This window comes from Lepus europaeus, chromosome 4 (genome assembly GCF_033115175.1).
Source record: "Lepus europaeus isolate LE1 chromosome 4, mLepTim1.pri, whole genome shotgun sequence".
Lineage (NCBI taxonomy): Eukaryota > Metazoa > Chordata > Mammalia > Lagomorpha > Leporidae > Lepus > Lepus europaeus.
Window position 1 is genome coordinate 25,637,456 of NC_084830.1, and position 18,860 is coordinate 25,656,315.

An 18,860-nucleotide genomic window follows, 5' to 3' on the forward strand; every position below is an offset into this window, starting at 1 on the left:
TTATAACTTGGAACAGAGTGACAATGAAAATAAAGACATATTTGAAGGGTATTTTCTGGTTATGTGGCAGGTTTTCTTTTAAGAACTTCATGCTAAGAGCTCTAAGGAATATGATCCATTTTCCTTACAGTTCTTAAAACTTTATTTGAAAGGCAGAGCTACAAAGAAAGGAAGAAGCAGAGATCTTCCAACAACTGGGTCACTACTCAAACAGCCACAATGGCAGAGGGCTGAGCCAGGCCGAAGCCAGGAGCTTCTTCTGGGTTTCTCATGTGGGTAGCATGGGCCCAAGAACTTAGGCCATTTTCTGTTGCTTTTCCCAAGCCATTAGTAGGCAGCTAGGAAGTGGAGCAGCCAGGACACCAACCAGCACCCATATAGGATACCAGAGTCCCCGGCAGCAGCTTAACCTATATGCTGCAACACTGGTCCCTTCAGTATATTTTTTATTGTGTCAGAAAGATCTACAGATTAACTCTTCTGCATAAGGATATCAGTTACCCCAGCAACATTATTGAAAAGACTTTTTTACTTTTGAATTGTTTTGGAAGCTTGTTGAAAAACAATTGATAATACATAGAGCTTATTTTTGGACTCTCAACTCTGTCCTGTTGTCTATATTGATGCCAGTATCACATTGCCATGACCACTTTAGCTTTGTATTAACCTTTGAGATCAGAAGTGTCAGTCTTCAAACATATTTTACAAGAGTGGTTTGCTTAGATCGCTTTCATTTCCGTATGAATTATACAGTCAGCTTGTCAACTTCTTTAAAAGGAAAGCTGGACTTGTAATAGTTATTATATCAAATTTATATCAATTTTAGGAATATTGCCATCTTAATACTAGATCTTCCAATATACAAAATGGGATATCTTTTTACCTTTTAGATCTTTGATAATTATTTCATTAATTTCTTCAATCCCTTCAATGTTTTGTGATTTTAGTATGTTTTATATTTTACATATCAAATTTATTCCCAAATATCTTACTCTTTGTCATGCTATTGAGTTTTCTTAATATCATTTTCAGATTTTTCCATTTCAACTATCGAAAATGCAATTATCTGTATATTCATATACTGTACCCTGACTGAACCTATTCATTAGTCCTAAAATTTAGTGCATTCCTTAGGATTTTCTGCATACAAAATGATATTTGCAAATAATAAGTGTTCTAATTTGTTTTCAATTTGTGGACTTTCTCAACGGCTAGGGCTAGAACACAGTGATATATTAAGTAGAAGTAGTAGGAGCGGACATCCTTATCTTAAACCTGATCTTAAGGGAAGGCTTTCAGGTTTTCACGGTCGTTTATGATGTTAGCTTCAGATTTCCCAGAGACACTTCTCATCAGGTTGAAGTAGCCTCTTATTTCCTACTTACAATTTTTATTCATATAAAAGGAACATTTCATGGGTTCATAGAACTCTAAGAATAAGATACTCTCTTCCTCTCTCCCTCCCTTTTATTAATTTTTTAATTTTTTAATTTACCTTATGAAAGGTTTAATGCTCCACCAAATAGTTCAACAAGTAAAAAGTAGAAAGTGAGGGCCAGCATTGTGGCATAGCAGGTTAAGCCGCCTCCTGCAATGCTAGCATCCCATATGGGTGCCGGTTCGTGTCTCAGCTTCTTTCTGATCCAGCTCCCTGTTAATGGCCTGGGAAAGCAGTGGAAGATGGTCCAAGTGCCTGGGCCCCTGCATCCATGTGAGAGACCTGGAAGTGGACCATGGCTTCAGCCTGGCACAGCCCCGATCATTGAGGTATCTGGGGAGTAAACCAGCAGATAGAATATCTTTGTGTCTCTTCTCTCAGTGACTGATTTTTCAAATAAGTAAATCTTTTTTAAAACTTTTAAAATTTTTTTTGAAAAATTGAAAGTCCACTGTGTGGGGAACCGCAGGCTGGCCACCTGTGGGAACCTCCTCTACATTGTTTGCAGCAATCCGTCGACCACAAGGCCTACGGAAACAACCAGGTGAAACAGATGAAACAATGGACTCTGCATAAACTAGGAAGAACCAGGTGAAACAGATGAACTTCCGACCTGAGGCGCCCTTCCATCTGATTGGACGATATCAGCATAAAGGGACATTGGGATCTGGGCGGGGGCACGGCTGCCACTGCCGGCGGCCGCCGCTGCCCCTCTCTTCTCTCCCCACTTTCCTTTTACCCCCACAAGTAAAAGTTCCTTGAACCAATGAACAGTGACCGTGTCGTGACTGCGCTGGACCTTGCTGGCGAGGGTCCCACAAATGGTGCCGTGACTTGGATAGTCAGACCGGTCACTGGAAGCAGGAAAGAAAAAATCAGAACGTGTGGAAAACATGGGAGTCTAGGCGGTAAAGTCTAGGGTTGGTACGCGGAAAAGAATTCTTGACAACCGAGTTGTCCTTTAAAAAGCAGGGACGCCCGTGAAAGCAGCCGCTGTAAAGCCGTGAGTTAGAACAGGAACAATGGTGTAGGGTCGGAAGACAATTGAGGGCAGCAGAGAAATCGCCTGAAGTCCTTAGGTTATGGCAACTGATCGACCAAGCTCTCCGTAATGACTTGGAGGAAATAGCAGCCCTCTTAGATGAAGGGGCTGATTTACTAGAGGAAACGCAGAGAGAATGTCAATCTGGGAGCCTAGACAAAGAGGACGGAGACAGAGGACCAACTTGGGTCGGGACAGAGAAGGAAGATGAGAGACCCCTTCCTTCTGCACCCCCCTAGTCAAACCAAGACTCCCCCCTCCAGGAGGACTCCTCCACAAGAGACAAAAGGCGGGGGCTTCTCCCTAGAACCTTGAGAAAAACGGGCAGGAGGACGAGGCACTCCCCCTAAGTGGGAAGAATATCACCACATAAATCAGGCTTTCCCTGTGATAGTGGACGCGCAGGGCAACTGGGGATGGACCCCCCTGGACCATAAATTGTTGACAATTATATGGACCACATGTTAACTTTACTAAAGCGGTCCTAGATAACATAGGCACCAATGGACTAGTCCCAGAGGACTGGAGGAACCTAGCTAAGGCAGTGCTTGGTGGGGGAGACTTCCTCCTCTAGTCCGCGGCTTACAGAGAGCTCGTGAGTGCTCAGGCCCATGCTAACGCTAGGAACGGTCAGCCAGCCTGGAATGAGCATAATGACGAACAGGCTCAGGCTAGTTGCCCTAATGAGGTTTTGATGCAAGTGAGAACTAGCCCAGAGGGCATGGAAGGTCATTCCAAGGAACGGGCTAGGACAAAAATGTTTTAAGTGTGGAGAAGGTCACATGAAAAGGGAATGTACTAGAACAGACAATCGGGACGCCAACCAGGACTGTGTCCTCGATGTGGTAAAGGCAACCATTGGGCAAATGAGTGCTATTCCAAGCAAGATAAGGCAGGCAATCCGCTCCTATCGCCTACCAGATTAAGTGGCCAGAATAAACGAGTGACGGGCCCTCACACCCAGGGGCCCGAAAACTCAATGTGGGAAAAGGACAAAACCATGGAAGGAGTAGGACCATCTCAAAAGAACCGGCAAGCATTTACTGCACAGAGCTGCAAGCCACCAACTATCTAGTACTAACACCTCAAATGGGAATCCAGGCAATAGATGTGGAACCTCGGGAGCCCATGGATGATATCCACAGTTTAGGCCTTACTATAGGAAGGGCTACAAACTCATTAAAGGGGTTAGTGGTTATAACGGGGCTCATTCAGTTGCCTAGCTCACAGCTCGAAGTAATGTTCCAATCTACTAAGGGGATGGTGCAGCTGTTGCCATTGCAGCCCATTGCTCAGCTGCTAATAATAAGCCCTATAAAGGATACTAGAGGTAATCGAGGAAAGCATTTTGCAGCCCTCATGACTCCTGGTGAGCGCCCACTATGGACTCTTATCAAAGAAAAGGCAGTCAAGGGGCTGTTAGATACGGGCACAGATGTTAGTATTATCTCCAAACAAGACTGGCCTCCTTCATGGCCCCTCCAGGAAGGGGATAACACCTTGATAGGATTAGGCACCGCTGTTGCCCAATCCCAAAGCGCGCAAGTGCTAGATTGGAAAGATCAAGAAGGCACCACAGGCAAAGTACAACCTTAGGTGTGTGCTATCCCTGTAACTTTGTGGGAGAGGGATGTCTTAGAGCAACTTCATTTGCAGACCTGTTGTTGGCAGCTGTGAGAAGACACCCTAGAAAGAGCGTTTACCATGCTAACCTCATGCTTGCAGACGGTGGGGTTACAGATTGCACCAGAAAAGATTCAAAAGGGCACCGTGGTCCAGTACCTAGGACTAAGGTTAACACCAACTACTGTGGCCCCTTTAGATTTTGTTATATCCACCGCAGGACTTAGGACGTTAAATGACTTCCAAAAACTATGTGGTAACTTAAACTGGATACGGCCTTATTGTAAGCTAACCACTGATGAAATGCGCCCATTCCTTAACATTTTGGAAGGCGATTCACAGCTCGCCTCACCTCATACACTGACCCCAGAGGCAGCTGCAATCTTACAGAAGGTTGAATGCCTTAAAATCACACAGATGCAAGACGCCAGAGCTGTTTGCATGTGTCGGTGGACACATTCTCTGGAATTGTGTCAGCCATAGCTCTAAACAAAGAAGGAACTCAACAGGTTATTCAACACGGTCTACAGTCCTCTGCCGCTTGGGGGTGCCCAAAATTATCAAAACAAATATTCTTAAAAGAATTGGGCATAAAGCACACTACAGGTGTGCCCTACAATCCCCAAGGGCAGGCAATAATTGAACACTCGCCTGTACTTAAAGACCTTAATAAACAAAGGGGGAACAGGAGAATATGTGGTAGCTAATTGCGATGCATTGGCTATAGCTCTATATACTATAAGTTTTTTGAATAGGAAAAAGTGTGGCAAAACTGAGTTCATGGTGTCTAGTGATGTACTTGCAGTATTGTTTGAAGAATTGTTTTGTCTTAAGAAATACATCGCATGTGATCTGTACTGCAGCAAATCAGCAAAGTGACCTAAGTTGGATATATTTGAAGGTATTTTGAAAGTTATGTTCAAGGCTAACACCTAAGCTTTGTAATGTAAATAAGAATGTTTTTGTATCAGTTTCTTCCTTTGTAAATGGCATTAACATTGTTACTTGAGGTCTTGCTTAATCATTCTTGTCCTGAGGACTTGAATTTCAAATTTCCTTACACCTTTCATACAAAAATTATAAATATCTGTAGTGGTCCGACAGGCTATGCTTGCTATGTATCGCTCTGACCCTCAGCAACGGATACGGCTTGGCATGATGAAGCGGTAGCCAAAAACGGGTAATCACTGGCGAGTCCCCCTAGCAACCTAAGAAGCAGGTGGCACGTCGCTGGGAACCTAAGAGGGGCACAACTCTGTGCCATAAATAACAAAAAAGTGGGAGCTGTGGGAACTGCAGGCTGGCCACCTGTGGGAACCTCCTCTACATTGTTTGCAGTAATCAGTCGACCACAAGGCCTACGGAAACAACCAGGTGAAACAGATGAAACAATGGACTCTTCATAAACTAGGAAGAACCAGGTGAAACAGATGAACTTCCGACCTGAGGCGCCCTTTCATCTGATTGGACGATATCAGCATAAAGGGACATTGGGATCTGGGTGGGGGCACTGCTGCCACTGCCGGCGGCCGCCGCTGCCCCTCTTCTCTCCTCTTCCCCACTTTCCTTTTACCCCCACAAGTAAAAGTTCCTTGAACCAATGAACCGTGTCGTGGCTGTGTTGGACCCTTGCTGGCGAGGGTCTGACACACTGTTCAGCAGGAATAGACAAGGGCTATAAACAATCAAATCCCAAGATGTTAATTTTACTCAAAATATTTTTCTATACTGTTAGTAACTAGCCTCCTATTCTTAGTTTGAGTGCCCAGATAATGAAAGGGAGTGAGTTCTGGTGCTATTTGTGTTTGTATGTGTATATTGACTGAAATGTTTTGATGTAATCTGTCATCTAATAAGTTTATCTCATCCTTGACTATTTTAACAAACTCGGCTGGTCATTATTTCATCTTTGTTTTAGATAGATAACTGCACTGGATATAAGATTATTGGTTGACTGGATGCATAACTTTCAGCACTCTGAATATATAATTTCTCTGCCTCTCATCCTCTTTGTAAGAGATGAGCTTACTGAAATTCTCGTACAGGATGTATCATTTTGACTCCTACTGCTTTTGAGATTTCCTTGTTTTGCCTTTAATGTTCTGTACCAGGGTGTAGATTTGTTTTCTTGATTCTTTTTAAAGTTCATTGAGCATTGAGCATTATAGATGTTTAATATTCACCCAGCTTTGGAAGTTCCCAGCCATTATTTCTTTGACCATTTTTGTGCTTTTTCTTTTTTTCAGGTACTGATTATGCATATGTTATCACATTTAATCATGTACCACATTGCTCTTGGGCTCTCCATTTTTCTCTTTATTCTTTGTTGCATGACCTCTATCTTCAAGTTCACGGAGTCTTTTGCCAGCTTTTGCCTGTTCTCTTTATCATACATAGGTTATCCTAGCCGACATCTTTGCATCTCATTAAATTTTGTAGAAAATGAGAAGTTGTAGAGAATACATCGTAGCACTTCTGGATACTGATGCTCCCATTGGCTTTTTGTTGAATTATTGGCTTTCTTCGTCTGTTTAGTGACTTATCTAATTCAGTAGAATGTATTTCCTCTGACTTTTCCTGCTTGTCCAGCCTCTCTTGTCAGTCCTCAGAGGGAGCATCAATGGGCATGTGCAAAAGCATCCTTGCCTCTCCCACACACTCTAGGGATGGTAATCACTTCAGTTGTGCTCACTGTAACTGTCTCTTTCCATGGCCTCACTGTTAAGTTTCTGTGCTTTTCTGCCTACATTGGTCTCACACTCAGTTTTTGTCTCCTTGACTTTTTTTCATGATTGCCCTACTGTTTTCAACAATGCCCTGAAGCATACATTGCTCCACATTCTGATAAACATGGGCCATGTGAAATTCTGCTTGAACTACAATAACAAAATACTATGAACTGGATGAGTTAAACAAAAACTTGCTTTATCACAGTTTTGGAAGACAGGTTGCTGGTGAGGGTTTTCTTCCTGGCTGATCGATATCATCCTTCTCATTACATCCTTATGTGGTCTTTTTTTCCATGCTCAGTGTATGCACAGAGAGGGTAAAGATAGGGAGAATTAGCTCTCTGCTGCCTCTTCCTAGAACACTACTAGCCCACTTTCTATTTAAAATACTAATTTGATCTCCTTTAGAAACTATTTCAGTTTATAGTTGGGGTTGCCCGATTCAATAACCTCATTTTCCAGTACCTGCTGGAACCTAGTTATGGAAGATACACAAGCATGTTCACTTCATATGCCAAGAAAGAACCTACACTGAACTGGAACTGAACTAATAATCCTCTTATAAACCGCCCTCCAAGGGCATGCCTCCAGTGACCCAGAGACTTCCCACTGGCCCCATCTCTCAGAGGCAATCCTTAGATCAAATCTTTACTGGTGATCTACCAACATTAAGACATCAGAGTTCAAACAGCTGCTTATCTAGGGAGACAAATCATACTGTACCCATAAAAAATGCTAATACTGATCCCAACAACTTCATTTAACCATAATCACTTTAGAGGCCCTCCCTTTAAGGATAGCCATGATGGACATTTGGATATCAACATGTGAATTTTGGGGGCACATATTCAACCCATAAAAGGCCTCTTTATAGGGGTAGTACCACAGGCCAACATTTGTGGCTAGTGCTAACTCCAAGAGGGTTCTTGCCCATTTTCTTCCCTGATTCTGTTAAATTTCTAGCCGGCTAAACACTAGCTTGTTGCTCAGCAGAAAATGTCAATATTGTCTTCAGCAGTGACCTGAAGTATGAACTACCTCAAGATCTAAACTGAACACTGCTTTAGCTTGTGTATCATCTGTTCAATAAGGGAAAAACATATAATTTTCTATTCTTACATCCTTCTCCCATGAGTAATACTTTTTACCACTGAAACAAGCTGAGAGGGTTGATGACCTCTGACCTCTCCTGGGATGACACTCTTGCTTTATAAGTGGAGTACAAAATGGGGATGATAGTCCCTAGTGTTTTGTGTCTGCTAGAATGGAACAGCTAATCTATGAGTGAGCCAGGGAGAGAGATTCAGGACCTTGCTGCTCCTGGGCCACATATCTTGCCCTATGAGTAGAGGCTGAATAGTGTGTCACCTTGGCTGCCTCTACATTGAATAGAGCTTCTGCAACATGGATCTGGGGCAATAAGAGATTCCTTCAGCCTTGCACTCTAGGGTGCATGATAGCCCTTAACTAGAAACTGGGAGCAGAGGAAGCCCTGTCTTTTGGCTATACCCACTCAGAGCTTCCAGCACACTGAACTTGGGGAAGAGGAGAATTCTATAGAGCAGGTCCTGGCTCAAATGCCAGACTCTCTTCTTGCTGAGATTCAGTAGATTTTTCTTGAATAAGTCTCTTAATTTTCTGCATGCCCTTAAGGCAACTTCCAAAGACCTGAATTTAAAACTTTTTCTCCAAATAAGTGTTGAGATTCCAGCAGTTCATCCCTACCATTTTTTCCTACCCTTGCTTCCCCTGCACTTATTTAATAAATGACAGAAAAAGAAATGCAACTCCCCCCCCCCCCAGTGCCAAGAAAACCATTGAAATGGTTAAGTCAATTTTTCACAAGTATCTTTTCTACCAGGAAGCTGAAGCACTGGGAATCCTATCATTGAAACAGGAATTGGGTGGAGGAAGGGTAAAGGTAGTGTCTATGGCTGCTACAGGATTTAATGCCATTTCTGTAAAGTGTTTGGAACGATGACCTCCAGTAAATGCTGTCATCTTATATGCTCATGTCAGCAGGCAAGAGAATGTTTTGCCACACTCTTGGAATCTGAGCCTTGGGTCTTGCTTTAACTCAGCCATGCCACTTCTGGGCTTAGGCATCTGAGACCTATCAACTTCTGTTGCTCCCTTGCTACCCTGAAGGATTACATAAAGAATTCTGAGCTGGGGCAGGCATTTGGCATGGCACTTAAGCCACTGCATGTGACACCCACATCCCATATTAGAGTGCATGGGTTAAGTCTCATCTAGGCTAATTGCAGCTTCCTGCAAGTGTGCACCCTGGGAGAGAGGTGATGGTCAAGTACCTGGGTTCCTATCAGCCACACGGAAAATCGCAATTGTTTTCCCACCTCCTGGGTTCAGCATCTCCCAGCCCCAGCCATTGTGGGCATTTGGGAAGAGAACTAGCTGATGAAAGACCTCTCCCCCACCCCTTCAAGATAAAATGAAAATAAATTAAAACTTTTTCTGAAAGAATTCTGAGCTAGTCTGAGAAAATCCATGTCCCCTGAGAAGGAGAATGAAGACCTCAGACCATCAAAGAATCCAGTCTTGTGTATGAAGTCATTGTGGCTCTCCTAGCCTCACCCAGACACCAGCCTAATGCAGCCTTCCAAACCCAACAGACCCGACACAGAGTCCTCCCCAAATCTTGACCCACAGAATTGTGAGCAGTAAAATAATGGTTAAGACACTAGGTTTTGGGTAGTTTGCTGCACAGCAACATCTAAATGAAACACTCTGATGAAATTAAATCATAAGGTTTTCTTCAAATTAAGTTCTTTTGTTGTAATGTCTCATTTTTGCCTACTTCAAAGGCAAAGTGACAGCGGGGGATTGTGGTGGAGAGCAAGAGAAATCATCCATCTACTGGTCAAATCCTTCGATGCCCAGAAAAGCCAGGGATACGTCTGGCTGAAGCCAGGAGCCTGAGTGGCAGGGACCCAAGAACTTGAGTCCTAACCTGCTGCCTCTTAGGACATTTCTGCATTAGCAGAAACCTCAATCAGAAGCAGAGTAGCAAGGATTTGAACCTGCACACTAAGGGATGCAGGCAATCAAATAGCAGCTTAACCCACTGCGATACGATATCCACCCCACAAGATACGTTTTTACAATTACAGGTAACGATTTAAGCAGAAAACTAGTAGATGGAAGAAAATAAGGGGAAGAGGAAAAGAGAAAGAATATCAAGGGAGAGAACTCTTTGTGAAATAGAATAAAATCCAAAAGAAAGGAGGTTGAAGGTAGAAAAAGTGAATCAAAGCACATGTGACCTTGAAAATTGGGAAAGATTCAGAGGCCACTCAGTGGACATGGTGCTGGGGAGGTGCAGGGGGGCACATTGCATTAACAAAGTGCATGGCTTCAGATCCCAATTCTTCCATTGGACATTCAGCTTCCTACCTGGTGAAATGAGAGGTCAGGATTAATAATCTCTCAAAGTTAATCTTTCCAACTCACTTTCTTGCTGAATACAGAGTTTTTATAAACACTCTAACCTGAAAACCATAGCCACCAAGGAGGTGAATGAGACCCTGTAACTCTGAATGATGGGCTTGTTGGTGTAAGAACCCTAACTGCCAACTGTAATTAGAGGGATACTTTATTTATAGTGTAGAGATGCTTTAATAGTGTCCATAGCACTAACAATTTTTTCAATTTTTGCCTGAAGTAACATGTGTCTTTGTAACCTCAATAAGTTACATCTAATATTTTAAGAAATAATCCATCTAATGTGAGAATACATACATTAGACTCTTGTACATTTTTAAGTGAAGTTCAAAATATCCTTTCAAAAGTCCCTTTGCAGTTGCTAGAATATTTGATGCTGTTAGACATATCATCACTATTTTCTAGAAAACTGTTAATTTGATTCCATGAAACAAGTGTTAATGTATGTCTTCTAAATTCTAACATGAACAGATTTTCAATTCTCATTCATATTTTAAATATACCCCATGTGTTTCTCTTTGCTACTTAGATTGAACTACCTAAGCACACTAGACTCGCCTTACATGTCTGTCTTTACTGGGCAATTATTTCAGCCTGGAAAACTTTCCCTAACCCTATTTCCTGTGTAGGGTTTCCCTAATCCCACTGTCACTCCTTTTTATTTCGAGATGGTTAGCCTACCACTTCTGAAAAAAGCTTTTTCTGACCCCAGAGTCCAGGAATCTAGGTTCCCCTAGGACATTCCCAATGAACACCACTAGTACAGTGCTTGCATGTTTTTATAATCGCCTACATTTAACTGTGTTCCACATCAGACTCCAAACTTCAAGAAGATAGAGCTGGGACCAGGGATGTTCCCTTTTCTATTATGTGTCCAGCACTTAGTACAGGTGTATTTACCTGTAACTATTAAAGAAGTGAGTGATGAATGAGGTTGTTATATTTGGCATATTGGGTGGGACTGAACTAGGTAAAACATTAAATTCAGCTGTATTTGTGTATATTTGAGTATATTTTATGATTAAGAAATAAGGATCAGCATAACAATTTTACCCCACTGTTGAAAGATTTTGAATTTTTTTCTAAGTAGAATTTTTTAAATGTACCATCTAGCATAAAAGTGAGAATCATTGAGGAGAGCAAAATAAACACATTAGATTGTATGTTTGTTTTCTGGGAGAAAAATACATTAATATAAATGTTTCCTTTAGGCACTTTGGATGTTTAAGGAATCAAATCAACTACATAGAGTATTGCATTTTTTAGTATATGAATTATACAAGTCAGTCAGCAACTTATAAAATGTTGCAAAATGCCCCAGGAGTGGCAAAGCAAAAGTTCACAATTCAGAAGCAATAGGATCCAGGGACTATTGAACACCAAAACACAGATAGTGAAGGAGACACAAACATCTATTACCTGTCTAGGGTGCAGGCATACATCTTGGTGGCTTTGTCATTCACAAGGTAAGTTCTTTCAAGAAACTCCATGGTGGCCAGGATGAGAGCGGCTGCTGTTTAAATCACTGCCCAGTTTTGGAAGCAAAGCAGCACCACAATTATTCACACACTTTCTAAAGTAAAAAATAAAAGGCTTCCTGCTTAGACTTAAATTAACAAACCTCCTACGTCAATGTTCTTGGTAAGTCTGCTAAAATGATGGCCTCCTTGGAATATCACCTGGCCTCATTCTTTCACCCACAGAAACCGCTCTCCTGGGAAGACTTGCGGGTGGGGTCAAATGAAGTGTGTGTGTGTGTGTGTGTATTGTGCTAAGAGGTTGAGGAGCTCCAGGGTTTGCTGCTCATTGCTGATGTAGAGGTTTGCCTTCACAGTACACCTGGATGAACTGCAAATCACTTCCCCTCTGTGCACTAATTTCATTTTCCCTTTTTTCTTTTTTGTTGCTGGTCTCCTCTCTCAACCTAAAAGCATTTCTTACGGGATTTAGTTCTAAGATGACCTCTAAGCAGCTGTCAGGATTTGCTTCTCCCCTAGGACCATTTTGGGATTGCACTACCGAAGGGGAGGACAAGGGTCATTAGTTTACTGAAGTCTGTGATCTGAGCCAGTTCCTGGTGCGGCAGCTTTGAAACCCATTGACGGGCAAGAGAAGGGCAGATTCAGCTTCCAAGTAAATAACAGCCTTCAATCACCCAAGAACCAAAGTGAACTGTGTTCCCCTTGACCAGGAAGCTCTCTGCTGAGAATAAAGGCGCCTCCCCAAAAAACTCTAGAGCAGCCCTCACAACTCAAGAATAGAGCCCTGAGTTGCTCCCCAGAGATCTTCAACTTGTAAACAGCTAAGAAATGGTATCTTCATTATAAAGCACTTTCCTTTCCAAATAACAGAAGTGACTTTATGACCCAATGGCAAGAGCCTGGTTGAACAGCAGGCACTTGCATGGGGCATTCCCAGGCAGGAGCAGGTGGATACAGAGTGAGGAAGAGTAAACCACACTCGGTCCTCCTTTCCTGCCCACCCCACCCTGCTGTTCACATCAACTTCTGGTGAGAAAACTGTTTAATCTGAGATTAATCCAGTGGCCCAGAGTCATGGGAATTTGCTCATCTTGCTCATCAGCGATCTCTCATAACGGCCTGATAAAATAGTTTCTTAGAAGGATAATGGGGTTCAGTGGCAACTAGAGTAGGCAGTGAGGAGGAATGTTAATTTTGGCTAAAAGTAAAAAATATAAGTCGCCTATTACATATGTAGTTGGATCTGTACTAAAGATTTGCAACACTCTCACTGATAACATAAATTCTAGGGCCTTCTCACATAATCACTTTTCCTGTTAACTTTGCTTGCAGGAAAAGTGAATTTCTGGGTTTTAGAATAAAATCAAAAGCATTTCATTTTCATGTCCTTACTCTTTGCGAAATAATTGGAAATTCTGTGGAGGCAAAACTAGGAGACCAGAAAAGAATTAATGATCCACCCATACAACATGGTGCCACGCTTTAGAGCTTGAATCATTTGTGAGAAATTCTAGTACAGTGAAAGAATTGGTACAAGTGAATGTGTATTGAAAAGCAAGAAACTACTTAAAATAGAACTGAAATCCATTTAGGATAAGTAGAATAGAAGATCAGCATAATTCAAATCCAGAAAATAGGGCATTTGACTACCAATATCCATAGGAAAAAGACAATCTGGGGATTTGCGATTCTGTACTATAAGCTTGGACATGAGCATGGCCATGCATGTACAAATGTATTTCTACCTCTATGACCCTGTAAATATTAAGCCTACACACAAGTTTGTAGTGTGGGCTGCCTGTACAGCAAGGATAGTGAGGTAAGATAGGGTAGATATAGGACATGGTAATGTGGAAATAGGAAAAGAGGGAATTGGAGGGTTTCCATCAAGAGCAGGAAAAAATACTCCAAAAGAGGTCTTCTCTAATCTTTATTTGTAAGTTGAACAACATAAAACCATCATTATCATACATTCTATGTGATTTACTAGTAAGTCCATATAGTTTGACTTAAGCATAAGGGTACTCCAAAAATCTTGTAGAAAATAGAATTAACAGGTGTTGATTTTAGAGCATTTTTGAAATCCATGTATAGTTCTTTCATAATATGCATTTTCCATGGGTTTTTTTGTTTTTTAAAAATGTATTTTTGAAAGTCAGAATTAGGAGGGGGAAGGGAGAGGGAGAAGGATTGATTCTATCCACTGATCCACTCCCCAGATCCTTACAATGGCCACTGCTGGGCCAGACCAAAGCCAGGAGCAGAAGCTTTATCAGGTCTCCATGTGGGTGGTAGGGGTCCAAACGCTTGAGCCATCTTCTGCTTTTCCAGGCCATTAGCAGGGAGCTAGATTGGAAATAGAGTAGACAGACCACAAACTGCAACCACATGGGGTGCCTCCATCACAGGCAGCAGCTTAACCCATTATGCCATAACTCCAGCCCCAATTTATTTATTTGAAAAGTAGGGGTAGGGGGAAAGGGAGAAGAGACTGCTCCCATTTACTAGTTTGCTCTCCAAAGGGCAACAGCGGAGTCTGAGCCAGGTTGAAGCCAGGAGCTGGAGTTCAATCTGGGTCTCCCGTGGCAGGGGTCTAACTACTTAAGTCAGTAACTCCTGCCTCCCAGGGTCTGCTAGTCAGGAGCAGAGCCAGGCATTGACTTCGTGTACTCCAATATGGGTTGTGGACATTTCAACCAGCATCTGAACCACTAGGCTCAATGCCACCTCTCCATGAACTTAAAAACCATTCCTATATGTATATGCACACATGTATAAATATTTATAAAGTATGTATGGCCATGCATAATGCATTTTAAAAATTAGTCTACATCTTTGAAATATTGGGAAATTAGATACCATTTTCATCAAAAGTTTATGAATTTCTAAGGGCTACTCTTGAAAATGAAGACTATAAACCTAAGCTTCTAGTGTGGATAAAGTATAAGAGCAAAGAACAGTGAATTACAGAAAATAAGACTTTTATACTAAAAAAGTATGCTTTGCTGCTATAAATTCAAATGCAAATTATGATCAAGAATTGACTGCAAGTTTCATTATATAAATTATTCATCTGTTGCTTACCTTATCCTCTTACACATTTGGAGTACATCATCACCCCCTCCCAAATACTCATATCTTGTCAGCACAATATTTATGAACAAATTCCCATCTCCCTGGCTAACCTTTAGCCTTCTTTGGCATGAACTGACCACCAAAGGCCAACAGCCTTGTTGGAGCTCCACAAGAGGTGCAAGATATGCATTTGGAAAGCAATCTGGATCAAAGAAATAAATCCTCCCTTGTTGACAGTTGGTTTTGGTTGGCATTATGCTGTGCCTCTGTTTCCTAGGCAACCAGCTTCCAAACCATCCTGAATTACAGGTTGTCCTCTCCACCCACTCAGCATCACAAGCTTATAGCATCCGAAGGGGCAAAATGCAATTCACTACAGTTACCTCTGGGAATAAATATTCTGTCAGCCACAAGAACCTCACTGACATAGTGAAGTGGGGGTTTGGCTCCTCATGCTGACTGTTGTCAACAATAACTTCTTCATAGTATTTTAAACAGTAGCTCATGTTTGCAAAAACAATCTATACAAGTGTTGTAGGTGTTTGGTATTTTACTTGCACAAAGGGTTTGTGCATTTTCGCAAACACATGATCATTCCTAGACACTAAAGTACCAAGTTCTCACAAGTTTTGCTGCTAACATTTAAACATTTCAGAAATACTATATATTGCCACTGTTTACCTGTAACTACCCTTTAAAAAATGCAAAACTGCTTCTTATTTAAATAATGTAGACTGTCATCATCCTTGGCTATTTCCTGCTTGTGTGGATCAAAAGTGTGAAGTGGTTTAATACATGGAGTTTTAAATTAGACTTTGTTTCAATTTCTGGTTGATATCTCCTTTAGATGTGTGACCTTGACCAAGTTGCCTGACCTCTGTACTTCAATTTCTCCTCCATGAAATGGGATCCAATGGAATCCGTCTTTACAGAGTTCTTGTGATGAGGAAAAGAAATGAGTGTAAAAGTTCTTAGCATAGTTTCTGCCATATAACCAGTTGCTACCTATTTGGCCATATTTAGGTAGGATGTAGGATGTTGCTCTGAGGAATTGGCCCTGGCTTTAGCAGAAAGCTAAGACATCCATGATTGGGGGGAAAAAATCCACCAAGGAACTAATAGGTTATTGGCAAGAGCAGCTTGGAATTTGAACCTCCTATCAGCTAATGGCTTTTCAGCAGATCTTGCGAACTTTCTGGGCTCAACTTTAATTTTATTTAAGGTAGACAAAGTTCATGTATTTCACATACATATTTAGGAACATAGTGATACTTCACACCCTACCCTCCCTCTCATTCATGCTCCTATCCTTCCTCAACCTCTCTCCTATTCCTTAATTTGTATAATCTACTTTGTTTTATACTCATAAAATTAATCCTACACTAAATAAGTTCAACAAATAGTACGAAGAAAAAAAGTTCCTCAAGTCAATACCAGTGCTGTACACAATCATCAAAGCTCAATGTCAGTTTCACTCCTTTACATTTTTGGTGTTCTGTTAATTTCCACAGATCAGGGAAAGCATGTGTCATTTGTCATTTTGGGACTGGCTTATTTCGCTAAGTATAATGGTTTCCAGCTGCATCCATTTTGTTGCAAAAGACAAGTTGTAGATTCATGCCTGCCTCATTCTACCCTCTTCCCAGTGCAGCACCATTCAGAATGGGTCCTTAGCACAGAGCTCTGTTTGACAACAGGGAGGAAATTCAAAGTGAACCAGTATAATCGCCTACTAAAGATTGTAGACTTACAGTATTCTCACACAAACAATGAAAATATTTCTATACTGGGCAACATTTCCTTATCACAATATGAGTTTTTCAAGAGTTCCATCCAGACACATAAAATCAAAGACATTGAAAATTTAACTGAATCTTATTTTAGGAAACATTATAAAAATCTCATTTTAATCTAAAGTGAGCTTGTATAAAATACAATCCATTTAATTCATGCATTCTTCAAAAATGAACTAAGAGCCATCTTATTTTTACACCCATCTTGATAAATTAGGGCATGTAACTTATTTCTAAAGAGATTGAGCTGTAGAAATCTCCCAAGGAAAAATGCTATTTGTCTGTTAAAAGCTTGATAAAACATTGATATGAAGAAAATAGAAACACCATTTTATTAAATCTCATAGATAAACACTGCTAGTTTATGTTATTTGTTTTTTGGAGGAGGCAAATGTTGGGGCTAGATGGTTGAAATGTTTGCATACATTTTATCAATTAGTCACTCTATACCACACTTTCTTTCCTAAGCTCTCTGCAGATCTGAACTAATTAACTCTGAGAGACCCCCTCTAAGCTAGATACGATGATTATGGCTTGCAAACATCAAAACATTGATCCAACGGCATCACAATCTCGCCACTATATCTGACTGTCTTCTTTGGGTGAGTAAGAGGATTATAAGGACCTAAGTCATAATGTTAAGGCATTAGAATGCAAAAGTATACTTTCTGCCACTCTAATTCTGGGTCTGTAAGTGCATAGAGCATCACTGAAAACTAAAGTACCCAAATCCTGGATTAAAAATAATAGTAATAGAGCCCTCTTGTCATTTTCTGGAAAGCCACCATTTCATTTTCACAAGCATTGTTTACTTTCCTTTAGTGAAAGGCCTTGGGGGCCTGTAATTCGTCTCGGGGAAAGGGATTTTCAGGTTTTCTCTCGATGAATGCCAGGAGAGCAGAGGCACAGCCTGTCTTCTCTGAATTTTGAAGGCTGGATTTATCTGGGCTCCTGGCTGATATGACTGCCTCTCAGGAGATAGTCCAGGAAACAAGACAAAAGCTGCCTCCAAGCATTCGCCAGAAAGACTCAGCTCTTGCTTTCCACATCGGGGGCCAGAGCTGTCTTTTCTGCTTGGAAGTGCAACCACAAGGCATCTTAACAAATTCATCTCTTCCTTTGGTATTAGTGAGTTTGCCTCCAGTGAGTGTACATTTTAAAATACTGCTAATTCAATTGTAGCATATCTCACCATCACCATCAGGGTCGGAGTTCTTTGAATTTGCTTCCAATGAAAACAAATGGGTCATCCTATTACTGTGTTTGCAGCCCTAAACTCTCTACCCTATCATCTAGATATCGGTCAGTGAGCAGATGACAGGAGCTTCCAACTCCTTTGCAGTCAACTAACTCTGAAAGAACAAAAATGTTTAATTACGAAAGGCAAGCACAAAGCATGGTTGAAAATAAGATATTTAAGAACAGAATTTTTAAGTGTTACATGACTAGAATATTCCCCTTGACCATTCAGAATCTAAAACAGATAGTTTATCACTGAAAGTTCTAATTTTGAATATTATAAATGTTCATATAAAACTGCTAAAAGGAATACTCGAGACAAAATGACATTTTCCTATTATAAAATCAATATGAATCAACAAATGTTTGATAAAGGTTGGTTATAATGGAATTTGTAAACTTACATTTCTGTCAATTTCACTAAAGTCAGTAAATAGAAAACTCAAATTCCCTTAGACTTTTTCTGTTGAAGGAAATAGAAATCAATTCTATGATTAATGCCCCAATGAACAGTAATTTTATACCATTTCTTAGAATCATCACTGTTATAGCTCTTATATAGCTATTTCTCATCTTTTTGATAGACTCCTAACTAAAGTGAGGTATCCTAATTAGTTTCATAGTTTGGACACAACAGCTTCATTGTCTGCTCCAACACATCATTTGCACTGCCAAATTAAAAGGCTTGGAACATTCTGCTCTATGCACATGGCCACTAGCTACTAATTCAAACTCTTTACTGGGCAGATAAGATTATCAAATCTCTACCCAGTAGTATACTAATCTCTGCTCTAAGGATAGTTCTTAGGACTAGAATACGTGACACCTGAGTCCAGCCCAAGCACCCATTTTACTTCATTCTACTGATGAACACAATTTCATGCTAATTCCCAGTGTTCAGTGAATAAAAGTTTTCTTGCTGTCCTGATTTTCTAAACAAAAATGTGTGACCATCTCAGAAGACACTGATACAATAAA

The 18,860-nt window shown here is 41.0% G+C and overlaps 1 protein-coding gene across 1 annotated transcript in view; it reads right to left on the reverse strand.

Moving 5' to 3' along the window:
• Window positions 1-11,784, reverse strand: part of SLC30A8 (solute carrier family 30 member 8) — a 52,036-nt gene extending 40,252 nt beyond the window's left edge. Inside the window, 1 exon segment of the mRNA XM_062189467.1 lies at window positions 11,714-11,784. Within this exon segment, the coding sequence (XP_062045451.1) occupies window positions 11,714-11,784 (71 nt within the window).
• Window positions 11,785-18,860: the final 7,076 nt, after the last annotated feature.